This window comes from Miniopterus natalensis, chromosome 3 (assembly GCF_054644295.1).
Source record: "Miniopterus natalensis isolate mMinNat1 chromosome 3, mMinNat1.hap1, whole genome shotgun sequence".
NCBI classification, from domain to species: domain Eukaryota; kingdom Metazoa; phylum Chordata; class Mammalia; order Chiroptera; family Miniopteridae; genus Miniopterus; species Miniopterus natalensis.
The window spans coordinates 51837667-51862754 of NC_142083.1; the positions used below are offsets into that span (position 1 = coordinate 51837667).

The 25088-nt window shown below is 36.5% G+C and overlaps 1 protein-coding gene across 1 annotated transcript in view; it reads left to right on the forward strand.

Moving 5' to 3' along the window:
- LNPEP (leucyl and cystinyl aminopeptidase) overlaps nt 1–25088 on the forward strand; it is a 75407-nt gene that overhangs the window by 21708 nt on the left and 28611 nt on the right. Inside the window, exons 2-7 of the mRNA XM_016216149.2 lie at nt 9409–10249; nt 14593–14731; nt 16033–16164; nt 21456–21576; nt 22195–22349; nt 24119–24232. Coding sequence (XP_016071635.2) covers nt 9432–10249; nt 14593–14731; nt 16033–16164; nt 21456–21576; nt 22195–22349; nt 24119–24232 — 1479 coding nt within the window. The 5' untranslated portion in view covers nt 9409–9431. The remainder of the gene's footprint in view (nt 1–9408; nt 10250–14592; nt 14732–16032; nt 16165–21455; nt 21577–22194; nt 22350–24118; nt 24233–25088) is intronic.

Here is a 25088-nt window from a genome sequence, read left to right on the forward strand (position 1 = left end):
TTTTCATTTGTTCCTTTTGTTTTTGTTTCTCTATTAATGCCTCTTTTTGGGTTAATTGGGTGTTTTTTAATATTTAATTTTATTTCCTTTATTGGCTACATAGCTATACATCTTTTAAATTACTTTTTCATTCATTACTATAAGGCTAATGATATGTATTCTTAACTTATTGAAGTATGTTTATAATCAATATTGTACCCCTTACATTTTACACTTGAACCCTTCTCACTTTCTCACTTTTCCTTCTCAGTTCATAAATATAATTCCCCTTATTTGCCCTCTCCATTCTTTGTGTCTTATTGTCATATCATTTATTTTATATATGTTAAAAACTAACATGTTATTCTTTCTTTAAGCAGGTAATTTTAAAATACAGTCTTTTAAGGAAATTTTAAGAAGAATAAAGAACATAAACTTTTGCCCTGGCCGGGTAGCTCAGTTGGTTAGAGCAAAATGCTAATACACCAAGGTTTCATGTTGTATCTCTGGTCAGGACATACATAAGAAGCAACCAATGGATGCATAAATAAGTGAACAAATCAATGTTTCTCTCAAATCAATAAATAAACATTTTTTTTTAAAAAAATAAACTTTTATTTTTAATAACTTATTCATCATTTCTGATATCCTTCTTTCCTTCCTAAAGATCTGAATTTCTTTCTGGTATCATTTTCCTCCAACCTGAAGAACCTCCTGTGTAATTTTTTATAGTGCTCATCTGCTTGAGATGAATCTATCGCTTTCATTTATTTGAAATGTCCTTATCTTGATTTTTGAAGGATATTTTCACTGGATATAGAATTCTGAGTTGGCAATTATCTTTTTCTTTCAGCCTCTGAAAAATGTTGTCTGTCTAATGTTTTTCCATTTTTTCTTTTTTATATAAGACATTGTTTTCAGATTCCTTTAAATATTTTTCTCTTTACCTTTGGTCTTTAGCAGTTTGACCATGATGTAGCTAGGTATGATTTTCTTTGTATTTACTGTTTTTGAAGTTTGATGAGTTTTTTGGATCTGGTAAATAGTATTTTCACCAAACTTAATAAAATTTTAACTCTTATTTCTTCATTTTCTTATGTATGTGTTAGATCATCAGATATTGTCCCACAAATCCCTAATGCTGTGTTCATTTTTCTTCAATCCTTTCTTCTTTTTGTTCCTAAAATTGGTAATTGCTAGTGATCTGTCAAATTCACGGACTCTTTATTCAGCTATCTCCAATCTACTAAGCCCATTCTGTAAATTTTTCATTTTAGTTAGTGAACCCTTTCAGTCCTAGAATTTTAATTCCCTCCCCCCCTTTTTTTGTAGTTTTAGTTTCTCTGCTGGGATTCCTACCTGTTCATATATTCTCTTTTATTGTTGTTATTGTTGTTTGAACACATTTTTCTTTACTCTTGAAACATATTTATAATAGCCACTCTAAAATTTCTACTAAATACAATATCTGGGTCAACTTAAAGCCTGTTTCTAATGACTTAGTTTTTTCCTGTGGGTCACATTTTCTTGTTTCGTTGAGTGTCTAGTAATTTTTTTATTGGGCAGTGTTGATAATACATTATTGAGATGTTGAATTAAAAAAAATTCTTTATAGAGTGTTGGCTTTTGTTTTAGTAGGCAGTTTAGTTACTGGCTGATCACGTTATGTAAGCTTGGTTTTATATTTTGCTAGGGCAGATCTGTGGAAGGATCAAGGTTTCTTCTCAGATCCCTCTAACATAGCAAGACTCATCCTCTAAATTCTGTATCCCCTATGAGTTTTATTAGGACTTGGTTTTAGACTTTGTTAGTGCGGAGATAGAGTACGCCTTATTCTTGGATGTGCTTTTGCTCCTAAAGTGAAACCTTTCTAGTGTTTCAAGTTGATGCCCAGAGTACCAATGAATTCTCTTTGTTCAGACTGGGTTATACTGCCAATGTATCCTATGGTGCTTGACTTCTAGTTTTTGTATTCTATATTAACCTTCTTACATCCACCTTTTTGTAAGCGTCATATAGTTATGACCTGCATTGGTTAAGGACTTTAAGGAAACCCTGTACAAACTTTTATGGTCCCCCCTCTGCATAGTTCCCCCTCTCTGGTGCCTCGTCTCTGCCTACCAGCCCTGCTCTGCTTGCACTCCAGCTCACTGTACTACAATTGGAAATTATCCATAGGCAGAGAACCAGAGCAAATGTGGGCTCACCTTTTCCTTGTCTCAGAGGTCACATTCTTGCTCTGTCTGTTATCCAGTACCTCAAAGTAGTTGCATCATTTTAATAGTTGTTTACAAGAGGAGGAAAAGTCTGGTACTGATTATTCTGTCATATTGGAAGTACAAGTCTCCCACAGCATTTTTATATGTGTTGAAATGAACTGTAGTGGTTTCATAAAAGGGAAAAATAAATCTTAGTCTCTCTTATAGCTAAAGAGAGTAAAGCGAGCTTATGGTGCTCATGAATTGAATCTTTTCTCTCTGATCTTCCTGACTGTTAACCCTCGGTCATCCATTCACTTCTGTCTTCTCTCTTCAGAAGGGGGAAGAGGGAACAGAAGAGAGAAGGACCTTACTTGGATCTTGAATCCTAGGTTATGACCTTGGACCTGTCAACTGGAAAATAAATGTGGTTTGTGAAAAAGCACTATATATTAGGGGTAAAAGTAGGAATGCATGCGAGACTTTGTTTGTGTTTTATGACACTGCTTACACATCGAGATTTAAGGAAACAGGATGTGTCAGGGAAAGTGACTACTCAGAACATCCTCAGAACTTGTTCTCTCTTAATGACTGCCCTTCAGATTCTGGTGAGATGATGATATATCTAAACTTGTAACAACATGAGCATTGGGATTGAGGGTGGGTGGAGAATTTTTGTCAGATTAGAGCTATTCAAAAAAAAGTTACTTTTTTTCTAAATTCTAGTCCTTTTCTTTTTAATCTTAAATGCCTTTAAAATAAAATCTCTTTTTGATGGAAGAGGAATGCTCATAGGCAAATAGTTACTTTATTTGATAATTAGTCATCACTTTAGAAATTTAATGAAGTTTCCATTTGGAAATAATCTAGAAGATTTAAATGCTGTCTCATGCTTGGAGTTTTTAGCTCTATTTAAATGTGTCATTGGGGCCTCAGAAGATTAATCTTTTATTTTTAGAGTCTGATTTGGTTGCTTTATTACCTAATTGAATATAGTGAATCTTGTATCTGCCCAAGAAGCCTTATTTTGATTAGACTTATTCTTACAAAATTGTTTTGGCTTGTTGATTTGGAAATACACCCCATTTCAATTTCTCAGAAAATATGATGGTAGTTTGAAGGGATTAAAGTCTGTGGGAAGTTTGCTCCTTTTAATTCAAGTTGTTCACCATGTTTGCCATAGTTTTACTTTTTGTTATATTTATTTTATTATTATTTAAAAATATATATCTTTATTGATTTCAGAGAGAAGAAGGGAGAGGGGGAGAGAGAGAGAGAGAGAAACATCAATGCTGAGTCATTGATCGGCTGCCTCGTACACACCCCCTTCTGGGGATTGAGCTGAAACCCAGGCATGTGCCCTGACCAGTAATCGAATCATTACCTCCTGAATCCTAGGTCGATGCGCAACCACTGAGCCATGCCTGGCCAGGCTGTCAAATTTTTTAAAAATAGAACTTCTCAGTTAATCACTTACCTTCTTGCAGCACCCTCTATGCATTTTCCCCTTAGGTTCTCATCACATCCTCCCTACGTATTTAACTCTGAACTCACCACCTTCTTTCCCCACTTTTAAAAAACTATTTTATTTATTTTGTATTGTGGTAAAATACACATAACATGCTTTCTTTTCTTTTAGACCTGGTATAGTAAGCACTGCTAAACTACGTTTATGGAGACTGGTGGTGTGACATATTCCCCTGGGCTTATTACTGATCTTCCCAGGCATATTTTGTCCTTGGGCCACCCTTCCCTGGTTCTCTCCCATAGCATCTGTCCTTTATTTTTCTCTTCAAGTCACCTATGCCTTTGCCACAACTGCCTTTGGCTCTGGGCAGATGGCCTTGCTTCCTCTGTCACAGAAAACATGGAGGCCCTCTGCTGTTCACATCCTCAGCTCTCCATGTTCAAATACATGCTTCTCCATCTTCACCTCCTATTCTCCAGGCTAGGAGGAAGACAGTGCCCAGCTCCCGTCAAGGCTAGTCTCTCTACTGGAGTTCTTGTGACGGTCTCCCTGTCTCTCTGGGATACAGCATTTCCTCTGGTCTGCTTCTCCATCTCCACGTTTTGTCATTCTTTACTTTTCCTTCCTCATAGAAATACATGCTTACGTTGTCTCTTAAACACAAAAACCAAAAGGATCTAACTTTTCTCTATGCCATATTTTCTTTCAATTCGACCCTATGTTATTTCTCTTGATACACAGCTATGTACCTTGAAAGAAAGTCTGCACCCCTTGCCTTCCCTTGTTAACTTTCCATTCTTTCTTTGGGCCACTGAAGTCAGGCTTCTGTTCCCATTATTCTACTGAAAGCACCTCATGAAAGTCCCTGGTTCCCTCGTTGCCAAATCTAGTGGCCTCTTAAGGCCTCATTTACTTGACCTTGCTAAGACAGCAGCTTTTCAACCTTTTCATCTCATGGCACACATAAACGAATTACTAAAATTCTGTGGCACACCAAAAAACATTACAGTGGTACCTCGGTTTTCGAATGTACTCCATTCCAGAAGACCGGTCGAGTCTGAAATGTTCGAAACCCGAGGGATCCACAGCTGACAGCTGGGCCTCAGGATCCTGCCCTCAGCGGAAGCCCTGTGGCGAGGTTGACTTCTGAGGCGTGTTCGAAAACCGAAGCATTTCCTTCTGGGTTTAGGGTGTTCGTAACCCGAAATGCTCGTCAACGGAGATGTTGGAAAACCGAGATACCACTGTATATTTTTTGCCAGTCTGGCAAAGAAAATAGCTATAATTTTAATTCATTCACACCGGATGGCTATTGCTGTGTTGGCTATCGTCACTTTTTAGTTTGACAATCTAAGGGAAAACATCAGTGCCCCTAACTAAATAGTCAGGTATTGACTGCATGCTTTATAAGTCCTGGCAGCACACCAGAAAAATCAGTTCTAAGACATTAAATACTGACCACGCCTTTCTTCTTGAAAACCTCCCTTTGCTTTCTGGGGTGTTACTGTCCCCTATTTTCCTGCCTCTAATACATTCTACTTATTCTCCTTTGCTGCCCCTCTTCCTCTGCCCACCTCTTTAATGCTTGTGCTCTCTGACTCTTATTTTCCTTTCAGTAGTCTCACCCATCTGCATGATTTTCATTATCATGTAACTAAAAAATTACATGAAAATTCCTAAATCTGAATCTTTCACCCATATCCCTCTTGAGTGCAGACCCACATGATATCATCCTTATAACAGTCCTATAAAATAGTAATGTTTTTCACATTTATAAGTGAAGAAATTGAAACTAAAACATGTTTGGTAACCTGTTTAAGATCAAGCATTCAGTGGAAGAGCCAGGATTTTAACCTGTCTAAAGTTAGGCCTTTCACTCTGTAATATGCTATTAATCAGATATCTTCACCTGACTATCTGACAGATATATTAAATATGTCCTGTCCCATACCATGCCATCTCAGAACTTTATTCTTACTATTCCCCCCAGTAAATCAAGAGAGATAGTATGAAAACCAATATTCTCAATCTCGATGAATGGCATCTCTTCTTTTAGTTATCCATGCCAGAACTGTGTAGAGCATTGATATAGACTTCCCTCTCTCTCCATCCTACAGGCCTGTCCAGCTCAAGCTGATGCCAGACAGTTCCTGTGTAATTCTCCTTCTTTAACATGACTTGTAATCATGCCCTTCTTTTTACTCCCACCGCTCCTGTGACAGTTGAGAACTTTATACCGACCTGGATTGCCATTATTGTGACAATCCAACTCATTGCTTCTCCTATTATCTGAGATAAAGAACTAAGGTTTCTTGTTTTTAAATTTTTAATCTGTTGCAGAAATGTTGTAGGCATATAAAAAATGAATCATTGGAAAACTGAAACGAAAAATGATGTGCAAAATATAAGCTCCATTTTAAATTCGATCGGCATGAAATTACTCTGAAATTTCTGTAGATGTTTTCAAATCCTAGTTTTCTATGTATATCTTGTCACAGACAGATAAAAAACAGTTTGTGGATTGGCACTGGTCCATAGACAACATTGAGGAGCACCAGTTAATGGTTTCTGATGAAAAGAAATGTCTTCAGTTTTCTCAGATTATAACCACATGGGCCTATGTTATTTAAAACTGAAATATTTCAACTAGGACATTCTTTGCTCTTGGCTTGTATATGTGGATTTAAGAGGTTTTAGAAAATTTCCTGTTTTTTTAGATTCCCTCTTTCAGTATGAATAAATCCCATGTGAGCAAGGGGTAGTCATGTGTTACATACAACTTAATGCTAAGATTAAAGTTTACCGACTTCAGAATCCAAAGCAACATTTTCTTAAATAGGCTTGAAGTGCAGTCTTCATGAGCTACCTGTAATAAAAGTGAATTCATCTGGTTTGATATATTTAACTTGATGTGATTGCACATACATACAAAAGTTTGTTTCTAATGTGCAGTAAAATACAGCAGATGGGTTGATGTGTTCCATTTATGAAAGATTAAAGTTCTATATAGGTATTAATCTGACTGGGTGATAAATAATACAAGTTATCTGGATTTGGGCAGGTATCTGATTTAACCCTTGTCAAAGATTTGAAGTTAATGGATTGTGGACAGGAGATGCTAAAATGGTCAGACTGTGGATTGCCCCTTGGCTTTAACCAGGGCATGGCTTTGGAATCCAAAAACCCAAAAACGAATTTTTAGAGGGATAGATGAATTCAGGGATGAGAATGATCTAAATATTAAACTAAGATCATACCTAGAGTTAGTTTAGAATTTTATTAAATGAAACAATACTGCCGAGACCCCATTATTGTCTATATCAGGTCTGACACAGAACAAAACACATGGACAAATACCTAAGATAACATAATTTTCCCATATTAGGTTTTAAAAAGTCTTAAAAGGCCTTTTAGGCATTTTAAAATGAAAAGGCAAATTAAGCAACTAATCTGCAGCACTGCCAGGTACTAAAAAACTACCACTGAAAATTTCTACCCATTAAGTGTTCATTCAGACTTAAAAAATTTTTTTTAAGTTTTACTACAGCAATATTTGCTGTTAATTAAGTAAATGACTCCCAAACTCAATTAACTATCAAAACAAAATTAAACTTTGTCACAGAAATTGGGGTGCTCTAGAAAGTTTAGGAGACTAAATTCCCAAAGCAGGACACTATAACTATCACCCTTCTTCCATTTCCACATCATTCACAGGAGATGGATAGATGGCAACTTGCTAAACTCACCCTTAGAAAGTGATTAAAAGTTTTATTAAAAGAAGGCTTTTAAACTAGCGTAGCTTTTATGAAGTTCAGGATGGAGAGGTAGGAAAAGTCAACCTAATTGTGATCTCTTTGCTCCCCAAAGCAAAAAGGGGGTAAGATACAGTGAAAGAAAATGTATTTTTAGAGGTAATAAAGGAAAAAAATAAATAACTTTTGTTAATTTATATTGTAGCAAGTTAAGGAATAACAGGTGTTCACCAGGTAGACTGGGATGGAAGGGAGAAATGATGACATTGCAAGCAAAGGGAACAGAGGAAAGAAGGCATGTGGAGGCTAGCATGAAATAGCAGCCTGGCTTGTTCTCAGAGCAGAAAATAGTTTGGGATGGCTGGAGCACACTCAGCAATGGAGTGTCTAGTGTCTACCTTATCATGAGAAGGCTTCAACCAGTGCTTCTCAAACTTATGGCAACTTAAGTCATCTGAGGATTTGTTAACATTCAGATTCAGGGAAGAACTTGAGAGTCTGCTCTTCTAAAAAGCTGCAATTTTGAGTAGTAAGACTATAAATTTTATCTTAATTTTTATTGATACTTTGTTTCATGGATTATGAGTTGCCACTGTTTAGTTATTTAGTGTTTATTAAATAGTACAAAGTACATGGCATTTCTGTTAAGCTAGATATTAAGTAATTTTATGTAAGTTTTGCTTTGCTGATGGAGAAATAATACTCTTTGCAGCTTCATTGCCAAGTACAAAAGAAATAAATAATTTATACATAAGCTCTCATCCTTTATTGAATTAGTTGAGTAGGGCTATGCAATATAATAATGGAAAGAATCTAAAATTTGGTATCAGATTTTTAGAACTGAGCTCGTCTCAGTTTTGTGACTAAATAACTGTGACATTATGAAGATAAATTAACCCCTCTTTCTGTTGTTTTTTCCTCTTGTCTGAAATAGTTATAATACTTGCCATTTTATAGAATTGTTGTGAGGGTTGGAAATGATGTGTATGAAGTACCCTGTAGGGAAAGGTTAATGGAGGTTTCAATGACCAAATTTTTGGAATCCCTTAAAAGCTAAAACTCTATGATTCTTAAAGAACATTGAATGATCTGATCCTAGGAATTATTGATCTGTGTGTGATTATTTACCCATCTACTTTTTTAGTGTTTTTTTCTCAGTGACTCTTAGCAAGTTGGGGAGTATGGATCTTTGTAGTTTATAAAAGCTGCCACCACTACACAACCTCAAGATCCACTTATACTCATGGTGTATATAACATGGTTGTTACAGAGGACTATATGTTATATTTCTGAATGCTCTGGAAGCATGAGAAAACAGGTTGGATTATAGTTTTATCTTGTTTTTACAGTTCTTTTGTCTTATTTTTAGTATATCTTGATTATAGAAATTTTCTATATTATTTGCCACTTTCTGTTCGCTGTGGAATAGGAACATCCCTCTTCCAGGGGGAAAATAACCAGCCTGTTGCTTAGCCATTGTTTCAGCCTGTAAAGGGTGTACGAGTGTGTGATCCTCCTTAGGGAGAATGGAACTCAGAGGAGCGGCCCACCAAGGCCCTAAAAGCAGGAATTCTGGGGTTCTGGTGCCAGGACCCCAGAAGGGGTACATGGACTGTAGGTAGGCACATCTCTTTGATCTTACTGACTCCTCATCTTGTGGGGACAGGAACAGCCATAGTCACACCAAAGCAGGGCCCTCTAAAGTTCGGGACAAGGGCCCAAGTTATTGTCCAGGAGTGTATTAAGGAAGTTAGTATTTAATCAGTTACCTTTTTTTGGTACTAGCCTGTTTATTTAGCTTTCTTATTTCATGACTGTAGTATATTTTTATTTATGCCTGAGTTTTTAATGGTTACAAGAGTTATGGCATATTATTTAGTTCAGTAGCTCTGAGATGGAAAGAAGCCTTAGTGATAAAAAAAATTCTTAGGTTAAATGTGGTTTTGCTAGTAGACACTTTATTATGAGCTTTTCTTCCTAACTGTCTTGTCCTTATGTTTCGGTTTTTCAGACCGGCTTCCGCTCCCCAGGAATATGATTGAAAACAGCATGTTTGAGGAAGAACCAGATGTGGTAGATTTGGCCAAAGAGCCTTGTTTACATCCTTTAGAGCCTGACGAGGTGGAATATGAGCCCCGGGGCTCTCGACTGCTGGTGCGGGGCCTGGGCGAGCACGACTTGGAGGAGGACGAGGAGGACTGCGAGTCGTCGGCGAAGCTGCTGGGCATGTCCTTCATGAACAGGAGCTCGGGCCTGCGGGCCAGCGGCGCCGGCTACAGGCAGAGCCCCGACGGGGCCTGTTCGTTTCCCTCCCTAAGGACCGTGGCCGTCTGTGCTTTTGTCATTCTGCTTGCCATTTCTGTAATAATGGTAATTTATCTACTGCCCAGATGTACTTTTACCAAAGAAGGCTGCCATAAGAAAAACCAATCAATGGGACTAATTCAGCCGATTGCAACAAATGGGAAGCTGTTTCCATGGACACAAGTCAGGCTTCCCACTGCCGTTATGCCACTGCACTATGAACTTAACCTACACCCAAACCTAACCTCAATGACATTCGAGGGTTCTGTGGTGATTTCGCTTCAGGCTCTTCAGGCCACGTGGAATATCATTCTTCACAGCACGGGCCATAATATTTCAAGAGTGACCTTTATGTCAGCAGTTTCAAGCCAAGAGAAACAAGTTGAGGTCCTGGAATATCCATTTCATGAACAAATCGCCATTGTCGCCCCTGAAACCCTTCTTGAGGGGCACAATTATACCTTGAAGATAGAGTACTCGGCAAATATATCTAGTTCTTATTATGGGTTTTATGGTATCACCTACACAGATGAAAGTCATAAGAAAAAGTATGTAGCCCTGTTAAGTGATTCTGTTTCTTTGCTCTTTGACAATTTCTGCAATATGGATTTTTTTGCTCACACCAGGGACATTAACAGCAATTTTTTAAAATTTAGGATGTTATGTGTGAAAGAGTAGCATGGTGATTTGGAAGAATGTACTTTTTCTTTCATAGTCAAAACCTTGAGTATATATCGTATATCATGGTGGGGGTGGGGGCATGCTGATGGAAGGAAATGGATAAAGATTATATCTATTACAGTCTTTATCGCAAAACTTACATTATTTTGAGTTTTTTTATATCTTATAAGATGAATCTAGTTTTCTGTCACCTTACAAGATCTCTGGGAAGCAGAGTAAAGAGGGGTATGGATTATTCTTTAAGACCCATTTTTCTAATGTGTGGAACTTTTAGGAGGTGCTTAGTGAGATGAGAAAGAGGGTGTTAAGAAGTGTTGTATGCTTACATATGTCATTTTTAGTATCTTTAATCTTTGCTGGTTTATTTTTTTTAAATGCCACTGGCTATTTTGAATTTCTGACAGAAATTTTTTTAAATCTAGGAGAGACTTAATTTGTTTTGTTTTTTAAGTGACTCAAAACATGAAAGTATTCAGCTCCCTATTTAGACTATATATTTTGCACTTTAATCTTAGTATTCATAGCATGTAGTTTGAATTTCCAAAAAAATGCAGTGCATACTGCATACAGGTTATTCTTAAGCAGCAATAATGTCAATTCTCTGTGTGCTCAAAGTCCTCATTAGATCTGTTTCATGCAGCTGGAGCGTTCTCTCCTATTTCTTTGCAAACCAGTATGCGAATTACTGATGCCATTTGGCTAATGTATGCTGATATTTTGAGAAAATTAGAAATGAATATTTTAAATCCATTTGAGAAAGTTTTTTGATTCCTTTTAAATGGGGAGACAAAAAGCAGGCCTGCAGTACTATTCAGTTAAGTAATTTTCCTCTTTTCTCTTTATGTAATACTTTTAAAATAAATTGCATGCTGGCTCTTCGTGAGATCTGACATTAAAAGCAAATGTATAATTGCAATGGCAGTTAGAGCTTACTGGCTGTACTCCTTCGATAATCTCTATCATCTCTAGGAATTATAGGATACACATAAAAACAGTGTTTTTAGTATGCAAGTAAACGTACAAGGCAAATCCTTTATCATCTCTTCCAATTAGATTATTGCCCTTGGAGTCCCTCATACCTTCTACTATATGATGAGAGGGAAAATGTTATGTGGCAGAATAAGGGAATTTTTGATTTGGTCACTTGTTGACTCTTGCCATGGGCTGGATTGAGTTATGGAAAATGCTAGAAAAATGGAACACAGTTCCTTAAAATTAAGAAATAGAGTATTAGAAAATAGTATTTCAAATTCTTAAAATAAATTAGTCTGTGCAACTCTGCTGTTACAAAAAATATATAAATTCATTAACCTACCTGGTTAGGTAAAATGAATATCCTACAAGAATGTATAGCTTACAAAATAAAAGTTTAGCAGATTACTTATACCTTTGAAAATGTCTGAAAACTATAATTCAAAGCAACTTTGGGGTCTCTTCCCCACTTTTAATTTTGCTTAGTTCTATTAGAGAAGTTTTTTTGTACTTTTTACCCCCTCTTAGGTATAATAAGAATAAATATTTAAACAAGTAGGTAGAGTAATTAAGGGATGTATTTCTTATTGATTGGAAAAGCAGAATATATGTACATGCCAAACATGTATGGACGCTGCTTGTGGTAGGGGAAGGTTACCAGTGTCATCTAAGACAGGAAGATGGTCAATGAATCTAGAAGTTGTTGATGATAGACTTAGGTTCTAGATAACAAACTGATACTAAAGGAACTAGTAAACAAATTTAGGTTGGGGATGTGTTTTATTTGTTTGTCTTTCAATCTGTCAGTGTCTTTTGCTTGAACTCTTGAAACATCCTCTAAACTGATCTCCTGGTTTCTAATCTTACCACACTTTCCCCCTTCCTCTTGCCTCCATCTTCCACACTGCTGCCAGACTCGTATTCTAGAAATACAGATCTGACCATGTTGGTCTTTATTTTAGGATCCTTTAGTGGTTCCTCATTTCTAACAGGATTTAGTTCAAGATCTTTCAAGATCTGGCCCTTGTTTTTTTTCACAGCCATTATGATAATAATAGCCCATATTTACTGAAAACCGAAGTTCTAGAAACTGTTCCAGGCATTTTATATGTTTAGTTGTTTATTCTATCAAACCCACTAAGAGTGTGATATCAATATTTTATCCATCCAGCAACTTATGGCTAGCAGGGAGCAGAGGGGCAACTTAAACCCAAGGTCATTTTAACTAAGAGGCCACACTCTTGACCATTGTGGGGTACTGCCTCCCTAGTTCACATCTCTTTTGTTTTATCCATTGTTATCTCCAGTGCTTTAAATTCTCTTACCTGACTCCCAGCTAATTTCATAATTGTCTTCAGCACTACTAGAGGTAGCACTCAAACTACAACTAGTATTTCTGAAAGCACATGTGTCACTAATACAAGAATAAGCTTCAAGGTATTCGGCGTAGGTAGGGTAGGTTATAAGTATCAGCAAGCAGTAGCCTTCTCAGACTTTTATGTGAAATAGTTATTGTTACATCTCGTTTAACCATAATTTAAGATATTATTTGTTGTAGCATATCATGATCCAAGTTTTATCCAAAGTGATGGTCCAAGTAGACTCTCTTATATGAGTAGTATGGATATCATCAAACTTTATCCCCTGGTTCTTGTGGGTAAGAATTTAGGGGTGGGGTGAAGAAATGTAATGTTAGAAATGTAATATGTTTAAATTGTTTCATGTATGTTGATTGTTATCTTTCTTGCAGTTTACCCAATAGAAACAGCTATTTGGGCAAATCCTTACCAGAATGAAAGTATAATAATTTTAACCATGAAAGAAGAGTTATCTAGCATTTATAATAAACATCTATGTAGGACTTTATGGCATACAAGTAGTTTTTACTATAAATAGTTTGATTCTAACAAAAACCCCAGATGTTTGTAGGGGATCCCACCTGAGTCCTAATTTAATAAATAAGGAAATTGAGACATAGGTCATTGACTTGCCTGAAGTCAGATGGGTGGTAAATTGAAGTTTGTATCTTCTAACTCTATCTCCCACACTCTTTTCTACTTATCTTTTAAAAGCAGAAATGGCCCTAAGCAAGCGAGGCTATCATGCCTAACTAAAGTGGCAGCTGTACCCTGGCTGGTTTGGCTCGGTGGTTAGAGTGTCGGCCCGCTGACTAAAGGGTCCTGGGTTTGGTTCCAGCCGAGGGCTTGCACCTTGGTTGCAGGTTCAATCCCTGGCCCTGTTGGGGCATGTGCAGGAGGCAACCAATCAATGTTTCCCTCTCTCTCTCTCTCTCTCCCTTTGCCTCTCTCTCTTGCTCGCCCCCTTCTACTCTGAAAAAAACAATGGAAAAAATACCCCTGGGTGAGGATAAAATAAATAACTAAAGTGAAGTGGCGGCTGTGTATGTACCATAGTGACTGGCTGGCACCAGAAACGTGCACGCTAGGGCCACACTTGCCGTGATTGCTCTACGGCCGTGTTTGGATGATTTCCCAAATGCAGATCTGTTTTATTCCTCAGCTTAACTGAAAAACCTGCATTTCTACTCTTTTTCTTTTTATGCTTTACTCCCAACCTTTCGATGTGTCAAATTCTCAAGTGCTGTTGCTGTGCTGTAGGAGGGGGAGGAATATGTTTAATTTATTTCTGAAGAGAGTAAATGAAACAAGCATACGATAGGACAACTTTTTTTTCTCTTCAGTTTTCCTGAAAGCGCTAGTTGTGAGTTTAAGGTTTAGTGTTGTGAAATCAGAGTCTGTACAGGTGAGTAATAATAAAAAATGACCACCCTTCATACTGATCTTCCATCAGAAGCCTTTTATAGTGGCCATCTCTGGCCACATTGAACAGCCATCTTAGTCCCTGGACATGTACTGCTCTTTCCTTGTGGTTTACCTCTTTCCAGATTGTACTTACTTCCCTTCTCTACCTTTTCCAATATTCCTCATTTTTTTAAAGGCCCTCTTCAGATTTTGTCACCAGTTTCCTTGCAATATCTCAACTGCCAGTCAGAATCTGTTTCCTACCCTTTGTTTCCAGTGCTTTGTTTTCATTGTTATGACATGATTTGCAGCCTGACAAGTTTCTGTTCATCCTACAACCTCTACCCCTCCCAGTTGATTGTGGATCCTTTAAGACTGGGATTGTATGATGTTTATCTTAGTATCCATAGTACTTGGCAAGGTGCCTTGAATAGTAGGTGCTCAATAACTATCGGGTGAATTTGCATTTGTTTTAGGTACTTTGCAGCAACTCAGTTTGAACCCCTGGCTGCAAGATCTGCTTTTCCTTGTTTTGATGAACCAGCATTTAAAGCCACATTTACCATCAAGATCATAAGAGAGGAGCAATACACTGCTTTATCAAATATGCCTAAGGTACTGTTCTGGTCCTTGATTATAAAATCTTTCAGTGGGTCTCTTTCTTTGTTATAAAGACTTGAATTCCTCTTTGTCATATTATTGAGAATGATTAAAATCTCATACATTCTTATTCTTTCTTAAAATACATATATAAAAGTTCAAATATATGTTGGAATCAACCGAGAAGTCAGCCTGAGGAACACTTGAGGAAGGAGAAAGACATGTTGGGTGTGGAACATATGGGCAGGAAACATGAAGTGTGTGCTGTGTACTAAAGATGTGAGAAATATTAATACTATGAAGCAGCACGGAAGATCAGAGTGATATTTTCTGACATATGATGAATTTACTATTCTAAACAGTGATATTTCATAGTGTTGAATCGTGATTGGCCTTGGTGTTTTATTAGTTATTTAAAAATCAGTATTGTAACATCGAGGTTTAACAAGAACAAACAACTTTCTGTTATATGAGTTCTGCATGGGAGGCAGTGAGGGTGAAACCAAGCAGAATTGTTTTTATGCTAAAGAGAACTTAGGGGGTCCTTTTGTTGACACCAGAGCCTGACAGCCTTTCAGAACCCATGTGGCTAGGGAAGAGGAGCAGCCACATTCAACAGACTATGGAGTGAACCCTGGTAGGCAAGAGAGGACGTGTCTGTCCTTCAACAGGTGCGTCATTTCAACAGCTCCACTCCCAGACATACTCTTCACCTTAATCTTTCTCTAAAGAGGTGGAATGCCTACTTGCCTAGTATCCCAAAACATATTGCAATTTATGGTCAGAAATCCTATAAGATTGCTTACATTCCCTCATCTTGTGTCTACTACAGACTTCTCTAAAGACTTTGAGCCCACTAAACCTTTCTGGGGTCATCACATGGTACTTTCTGAAGCTGTTTCAGATCATTTGGAGTGATGTCCCAGCTTTAGCTCCTTCAGTGAGTGTGTTGTAGCAATAGAGAGGAGCACTGCTAGATCATAAGGAAGGATTTTGGTTTTGATGATGTTTTAAAGGGGAGAAACAGAGCCAATATTGCTTACTATCTCTAACTTACATTTATTTAAAACCAGCTTTAGAGACTAAAGACTCCTTAAGGATTTTTACTGTAATTAATATGTCCTTATGATGGAGGATGGTAGAACAGCCTGAGATTAAGAGCCATACTCTGTTTAGAAACTAGTGCTGAGAAATTAAAATATGCCAACATCTTTACTACTTATTTCCTATTTGAATTTTCAGTTTCTCAGTTTATTTGTCACTGTCATTTATTCCCATAGTTATAGAATTGTTCATCTTTTCCCCTTTGCTTGTAGAAGTCATCAGTCATTGTGAAAGATGGACTTGTTCAGGATGAATTTTTCGAAAGTGTGAAGATGAGCACTTACCTGGTTGCTTTCATTGTGGGGGAGATGAAGAATCTGAGTCGGGAAATAAATGGAACCCTGGTATGTTGTTATGGCATTTATCTTGAAAGAGGCTGAGAGGAATTCTTTATTGATTTCTGGTAACTGCTTTATGGAGGATAACAAGTTTTTGGATCACAACTCTGACAGTTTATGCCAGAACTCTTACTTTTTGCTTAGTTGTTATTTATTTTTAATTGAATACCTGCAAGTAAATTATTTTCAAGTTTCTTTTAATTTTACTTTTACAAGTAAATCCCAGTAAGACAACATATGGGGTGGGTAAAAGGAGGTTTTTAGTTGTTCATATGGTAAACATTACGATAATTAATAAATAATTATATAAGACTAAACTCTGTGTTTTGCATACTCATGAATAACGCTCCTAGAACTGTATTGTACACTCTGGTGGTCACTAGCTTAATGCGACTATTTAGATTTAAATTAAAATTAGACCATAGTATCATGGCTGAATAAAATGTTCTTTACTTATGCCCACCTCCTCTGGTAATCATTTCACAATATGTAAGTGTATCAAAATCAACACATTGTACACTGTAAATTTACACAATATTGTATGTTAATTAAATCATTAAAGCTGAAAAAATTAAATTTAAAATTCACTTCCTCAGTCTCATAGCCACATATTTAGTGTTTTTGTATGTGACAAGTGGCTACCGTACTAGATATCATCAATACTAAATATTTCCATCAATGCAGAGAATTTTATTGGACAGTCAGTGCTGAATCTAGACATTATGCAGACTTAAAAGCTAGTGTAAAAATGTAGTTAGAAGAAATACTCCAGGTTGTGAAAGTTAGTTGAATCTTCCTTTTTTAACAAGCAAAGCCTGATTGGAGTAATAAGTAAGATTATTTAAGAGTTTTGTGTATCTGTGATTTGTCAAAATAGATTATTTGTTCTAATTGGCTCCTCTGTTTCTCTTTGTCATTAGTGATCTTCTGTAAATGATTTTTGATTGGATTTTATGTGTTAATTTTACAGTAGAGACCTAATAAAACTCATATTTTCACAAACTGACATATAGAAAAAAAGGGTCTTTTAAAGCTAATAATAATTATTCTTCATGATAGAAATGGAATTCTTTTTTTTTTTCTTTTCATATTTTTGATTCCCACCAGGGATCAAACACATTCAGTTGGATTTGCGTTTTCTGCCTCGGCTAAAGAGCTTTATTTTAATCACAGTATACTTGGATCATATTATTTTTCTAATTAAAAGGGTATATACTCTTTTTGTTATAAAAGATTATGTCTACCCCATAACTCTTAGACTTAAGCACAGATATGAGGATTATCTGGTTGCTTATTAGCAATAACACTGTATGCCTTTATGCTCAATGTTAAAGAATGGAGAGCTATTCAAGAAGTAAAGTGTTCAGGGGTAAGTATAGACTGCATATTGAATAAGTGCTCAATATGATTTACTCACCTTTGAGTTGAAAGAGTTTTTGTCAAGTCTAAACCAAACAATTTTTCAGAATTTGTTCAAAAGGATATTAAGACTGTTTTAAATCTGAAAAAAATTAACCAATTCTTCTTCAAGCGTTGCACCACATAGTTAGCCCTCGATTTAGATGTTCCAGCCCTGATAAAACCTAAAAGGCTCAATCTGCAGTCAGGTTTGCTTCTTGGAGATGCAGCTGAGTACCAAACCTCCCTCTCTTTTTGAAGCTTTCCTTCTTTCCACAGCTGGGGTTAGCCGTTCCCTCTGATGTAGCTAGCACTTTAGTTACATCTCTGTAGTAGTTCCTATTATACTTTTTGATTCCCCAGCATGTTTTACTGTATTACAAAATGTATGCACGTTCACCTTTTCCCCCTCCTCTGTTCTGTCCCTCCCTCCATCCCTCCCTCTCTGCTTCCTTCTCTTCCTTCTCTTTCTCCCTCACTCTCCCTCTTTTTCTCTCTCCCCCTTTTTCTCTCTCTCTCTCTCCCTCTCCCTCTTTTTCTCTCTCTTTCTCCTTCCCTCTGCCTCCTACTCCATCCCTCTCTTTTTTTCTTTCAACTGCTGTGTTGGCTTCTTATTGCTTATAGGACTACATTCAAACTCATCACTCTGATATTCGAGGTCCTCTTATAAATTAGGCTGTATTTCCAATTGCTCCAGTGTGACTTCTTCAAGTATTATACCTCATTCTTAGATAGATAGATAGATAGATAGATAGATAGATAGATAGATAGATAGATAGATAGATAGATAGATGATAGAATTGAGAGAGTAGTTTCAGGTGACTTTTTTGCTTTTTATTTACATTTATTAGGCAGCAACATGGTTTTTCAAGGAATGTGGAGCTACCTGGGTTCAAATCTTTCCCCTACAGCTTACTAGCTATGTGCCCTTGGCAGACTGCGCTATAACCCTCTCTAAGCGTCACCTAGTACTGTATTGCCTGTATTAGCGTGCCCTCTCAAGGATTAAATTTTAAATTCCTGTAAAATGTTCATTACCTCATGATAATAATACATAGACACACACACAGGGAAAGTACAGTCTCTTTTTTGCATATGCAAACATCATGAACTCCTTGTATGTCTGTAAATATAAAATTATTTTTAATGCTACCCAGTCGTGTGTTTTGAAAAAATTAACGGTATACAAATAAACAATTATTTTATTAATTTTATACATTTTTAGTGGGAAATGGAGAAGAATCTAACATGCATGGAGTTACACTCTGTGCTGGAAGCTTACACACTCATTTATAAACATCTTTTCATTTTATAAACCAACTGAGGGTGGAGGTGGCATTAGCCCCATGTTGCTGATGAAGAAACAATGTCTTAGAGAAGTTTGGTAGTTGACCCAAGATTATATAGCCAGTAAGTGATAGTCAGAATTGTACTGTCCACCACAATATGCTGCTTCTTACACCAAATGACATAAATAACTTCTGTAGGTACCGTGACAAGAAATTCAAAATTTGAGTCTAGCAAAGGAGTTTTGTTATGTTAAAATGTGGCAGTCTTGCCCTGGCCCTCGTGGCTCAGTGGTTAGAGCGTTGGCCTGCACACTGGAGGGTTCTGGGTTCACTTCCTGGCCAAGGGCACATACCTAGGTTGCAGGTTCTGTCACACATGTCCCATCTAGGCATGTGTGGGAGGTAGCCAATCTATGTCTCTCTCACATCGATGTTTCTCTTTCCTCTCTCTGTCTCCCCTTGTCCCCTGCCTTTTACTCTTTCAAAAAATCAATGGAAAAAATATCCTTACTCCTTGGGTGAGGAAAAATAAAAAAATAAAATGTGGCAGTCTCTAGTTGGTTTCTGTTTTGTAATATTTGACATTAGGCCTATTTCACAAGATTCAGAAATAAGGCTGTAGGGCTTTCTTACTAATCAATCTTACCAAACAACCGAAAATGTCAAAGTTGGCTGTAGATTATTAAACATGTCCTGTTCAGTGGTAAAGACTACAGTGTTGTCAAAGGCCCAAAGAAAGAGGAACATTTGTTTTATTATTTCTGTCTTTAAATCTCTCCCTGACTTCAGGAATGCCAGAAATACCTAGGAAATTCTAGGCCAGTTTAAAAATACACTGCTTTTATCTGTTTGTTTTGAGGCTTTTGTTTTGTTTTATTTTTCCTATTGCCTGATTTTGTTTTTACCATAGACAAGTCTAATTAGTAGATTCAGAATTCAGTGGTGGTTAGTCAATGTGGACTGTCTTACATTCAAACAGAACCTTCAACAATATTATCCATATAAAGTTTTAATTTTAATTTTTTCATATTCAGTCAGGAACATGGCTTAGTTCCAAATTTCCACTCAAACGTTTCTACCTCAACTATCTCTCCACCAGCCAGGGTCATTGTTTATAATTTCTATAATTCTCCTAAAGTCCCTTCAGTTATTCTGGATAAACTTGATACTGGTTTTTTGTTTTAGGAATTTATGCTTTTTTCGTGTGTCTAGCTGTCTGTTTAGGAAAGCTGGTATTTTTGAGGAGCAGGCCATCTTATTATCCTGTTGAGTGGGGAATGAGGTTTAGTTCTGTTTTTACTTTTGTTTTATCTAGTTTTTGCTTTTATTAAATTAAGGAACAGATTAAGTGAAACCTAACAAATTTGTTACTCCTCAGTCTAAGAACCGTTTGCTCTGAGTCTTTATTTGTGTCTTTTAGAAATCTCCCCAAAGTCTTAGCAAGAAGATCTTGCAAGGAAAGTTGTTTTAAGGCCTGAGTGCCAGCTGAGTTCCATTTAGCAGTATTTAGAGTACTTTTACCAAGACCAGAATGCTGGTCAGGACTTCCTCTTTAAACTTGATTGCCCTCGTTTATTTCTTACTGCTTCTGGTGCTCAAAAAACAGGCTTGATAGTAGTTACAATGACCAGACGATTAATCTCTAGTGCGAATTCACCGCACACCTTCTTTTAAGGAAAAAGAAAGGAAGTAAAGAGGAAAATACCAAAGTACCTTTTTCCTGATTATCGTATACCAGAGATGGGACTAAGTGAGTCTTCTGGCCATATTTCAGTTTCATATAAACCTGTTTCCCGCTTCACTTTTCCTCTGAGGAAAGATGTTTACCACATACAGTGATGGAAGCGGCCAAATGGGGTGCCTGGCACAAGGATGTTTGAGGAGGAATCTGGGTGATATGATTGATGTTTCCATTGGGAAAGCATTTTCTACATGATTGACCTCTTAGAAAATGTTGACAGTTTTTCAGTCCTTTAATGGGAGACTAAAATTAATTTTAAGGGAGAGTCTACCAATGGAAGAAAACCTGGCTGTGCCATATTTACTAAAGGAGAATGTGTTGGTCTCTAATAGTTCTTTCTAGGGTAATTTCAACAAATGTGCAATTTCTGCCTTATGTATTTATTTGAGAACTAAACTCCCTCTTAAGATGTGATTCCTCTGTATTGAGCGCCTGCCTGCTTGATGCCAGGCACTGATAGGTGTCAAAAGAATGAAAATTTGGTTTTGTCCTTTAAGTAATTCACAATCTTGGTAGCTCATAAGCAAGAGAGGACAACTGTAGGTAATGGGGAGGAAGAAAAAAGTATAAAATTAAATGGGCAAATGCTTATAAATTATTATAATATGACCCAAAATAGTTTGTTTTGGATGTTATGTTAGCTTAAAAAAAAAGAATTTTCAAGTGTGTGTTTTTTTTAACGTTGTGTGTATGGAAGTGACTTGCTAAACTCTGAGGGTGCTAAAAGAACTATAAGCAAGAGTTTTTGTCCTGAAAAATCTCACAACTCTATGCAGTTCTCACATATGCCGATCTTGACAGTGTTTAGCTGAATATCATGACATTTTAATTATACCTGGCCTTACGTCATATGTAATGTTTTCTTCTAGGTTTCTATATATTCTGTACCAGAAAAGATTGATCAAGTTTATCATGCCTTGGAAACAACTGTGAAGCTTCTTGAATTTTACCAAAACTACTTTGAAATTCAATACCCACTTAAGAAATTGGGTAAGAATCAAACAGTGCCTCTGATTTCTGTCACCATTATAACCTAGAATCATTTGGCAAATGTTTTTTAGAAAGAACTCAAAATTATTATAAAAGAAAACCAAGAAACACTGTTAATGATTTAAAAATTGTTTGTATTTAAGATCATTTAGATTTTATGAGTGTATCTGAATGTGGAACTTACAACACTTAGAAATTTATAACACTTTGCTTAGGGCTTAGTCTGGAGTTTAACTAATTCTAACTTCCTAAAATTCCTGACTCAGATAATAAACCTGAGTACTGGAAGCTCTGGAAAACAAGAGCGTTTCAGTGCTCTTCAACATGGAGCTGGTTCTATATAGAAGAGAGTTGGCCCTCCCCATTGTGAAGGAGTTAGGTATCTCTTCCTTTGCCTAGGGACAGGGGAACAGTGGGTCTACAGGGGATTGATCAGGTCTCCCTCAGCTGACCTGTCGGTGAGGGGTATACAGGGCTCAGGTAAGGAAGGTTCAATTCGTTAGGAGTATAAAATAAACTCTGCCTCTTGATCCACAGTGATAACAATGGGTAAACTATTTTGATTTAACCAGGGAGTTGTTGAGGAGAAGTTGATTACTTTTTTCCTGTTATGTCCAGATTTGGTGGCTATTCCTGACTTTGAAGCAGGAGCAATGGAAAATTGGGGTTTGCTCACCTTCCGAGAAGAGACACTTCTCTATGATAATAATACTTCTTCAGACGCGGATAGAAAACTGGTTACTAAAGTCATTGCTCATGAGCTGGCCCATCAGGTATGAGCAGCAAGGCTGTTATATCTCATACTTGTGGTCTGTTCCATATCCTAGAGTGTTAGAATAGGTTTAGATGCCAATAATTTACCTTTTTACTGTAGTATTGCTTTCATAATAAAGTGTTGCTTTTGAACACAATTGAAAATGCTATTTAATGTTTGTATAGGACTTTACAGTTTATAAAGCATGTTCATGTGTATTGTCTCAATTTTCATAGCTGCTGTAAGGTAGGTAATAATCCCATTTTACAGATGTTTCCAGAAATGAGACCCAGCTTAAGTAAATGACTTGCTCAGAGTCACACAGCTAGTAAATGGCAGCACTGGGCTCTAAAGAAGCACATCATCAAAATTTCTCCCCCCCCCCCCCCCCCCAATAACACACAATTGTTTTGCCTCTGACAAATGCCACCTGCTCAGTTTAACTAGGAGGGGAGGGGAGGGATCTTTTTCCTAAGTTGCACTCTCACAACTTTCACACTATAATCATGAATAGATTTATTTTTTCACTCCTGCTAGAACTGGATTTTTTATTAGAGAGAGGAAGGGTATTCTTTGCCCTTCCATGGAGAAGGGCCATGTATGCCATGGAGAAAAAGAAAATTATACAGGTACATGAACCTCCCTCTCTCTTCCCCAATACCTTGTCTCTCTTGCATCCTTGTGAGGAGGCGTTTATCAGTGTTGGGTATGATTTAGGGGTATCATGATGGTGGGAGGATATGGAAGAAAAGTAGAACATGCTCTGGGCTGTTTACTCCTATCTCAAACTCAACCTGAATACAACTGTATAGCCCTTGTGAAGACTTCATGACAAGCTGGCATACGAAGGGTATGCTTATTTACTATTATTGTGTTAGGCATTTAGACAAGGTGTCTTTTAGGGGCTCTCCTCTGGATCTGTTATTTCTAGGGCTGCCCATCACTACTTGGGGAGTATTTCTTCAGGACTTACAAATCATCTTCATCTGAAACAGGTTTTAAGATATCTTTGAAAAATATGTTCTGGTAATTCTCAAAAGTGTTTTGTTTCAGTACTTAGTAACCTTATAGTTTTGCTGCTGGTTTGACTCAAGGCCACACTGACTATCGCATACCCTATCACCACATTTTATTTCAGTGATTTTTGAGATACATATTTTAGGAGAGTCTCCTATCGTTTTTACCTTCTTACTTCCTCATAGAAAAACACATTTAAGATCTTTCTGATATCATTTATTTACATGCATGCCAACTTTCTTAAGGATTGTTATTTGAATTCTGTTTTGAATCATGTAAATACTGTCCTCAATTTGGGTAACTGAGAAGAAATGTGAAATATGGGCTCTCTATAGGAAAATCTGTCACAGAGAAATTTATTTTTTACTTGTCATTGATGGTTGTAGATGCAATGGAAAATAACCTTACTAATTTGATATTAGAAAGTAGAAGAATTTCATTACCTAGGAAATCTCATTTTTAAAGAGGTGTCTAAAAACTTTTTTTTTAACCTAATATGTAACATGTGTTAAATTGATAAATATGCTAATTGTCTGTTTTGCTTGTTTTCCCATTCAGTTAAGGTAAAATTAAAAAATTTTTATTTTACTTTTAAGGTAAATTTACACAGCTTTTGTAAGTCTTTAATTTGGATATAGTTTGTTTTAACTATAATGACTGTATTTTTAAGTAATTGTCATCTAGTTATAGGTGATAAATCTAACAGTTCAACTATTAGAACATTCTTGAGAATAACTATTTTGTTGGTTATTAATTTGTTTTTCCCCACAGTGGTTTGGTAATCTGGTAACGATGCAGTGGTGGAACGATTTATGGCTAAATGAAGGTTTGGCTACTTTCATGGAGTATTTCTCTTTGGAAAAAATATTTAAAGAACTGTCCAGTGTAAGTACAGTGTTTTTAGGCCTACTGTGAATGCTAGAGGGAAAACAGTAAAATCATATTCACCATGCATTTTCTATGCATTTACAGAAATGAAAATGTTTCTAGAAAGAAACAATAAAATTGGCCTCTGTTACTTATGTCTGTCCCTCTTGGGATCTGACCATGAAAATTATGCTTTTATTTACTGGTATATCATTGGAAGCTGAAAGTATGTGAAATTATTTTACATTTTGTTGTTAAGATGAACATTGTTTTTGAACATTGATTTGCTACCTTTTCTTTTTAATAGTTGTGATTCTTCCTCTTGAAGGAATTTAGATATAGCTGAAAAGCCTTTTTTTGTAAAACAGAACTTTTTATCCTGTGCATAAAGAAAGAAAAAATTAAGATATTTTGTAGCAATGGTGTCTATTATTAATCTGATCTTGCTTATAACAGTGATATATAAGTTGATACAGACAAATAATTTGCCCTTTTTAGATACAAACCGTATTTTGTTCCTTTTCAAAGACTTGGAACACCATTCTGTTATAGAAAGCGTAATAATGTCACTATGTTATTACACTCTTTGGAGATGTTTCCCATCCTGAGATATTTGGACACACTAGGCTATGATATGACAGATATTTCCAAATAATTCAAGCAAAGTAAAGATCCCTTTCAACCCCAAATTTCTGTGACTTTCTATTAAACTTCCTGGTTATATGATCTAAGACTTCTTTAAAACAGGAATACTCTTAGAGCTTTCAATTTGAATTTTTTTGTAGCGCCTGTTCAAAAATTTCAAGTGGCACAGAGGAACTCATTTTTAGCTACAAGACTAAACAAGATACTTTAAATCTGTGTATGCTCCTTA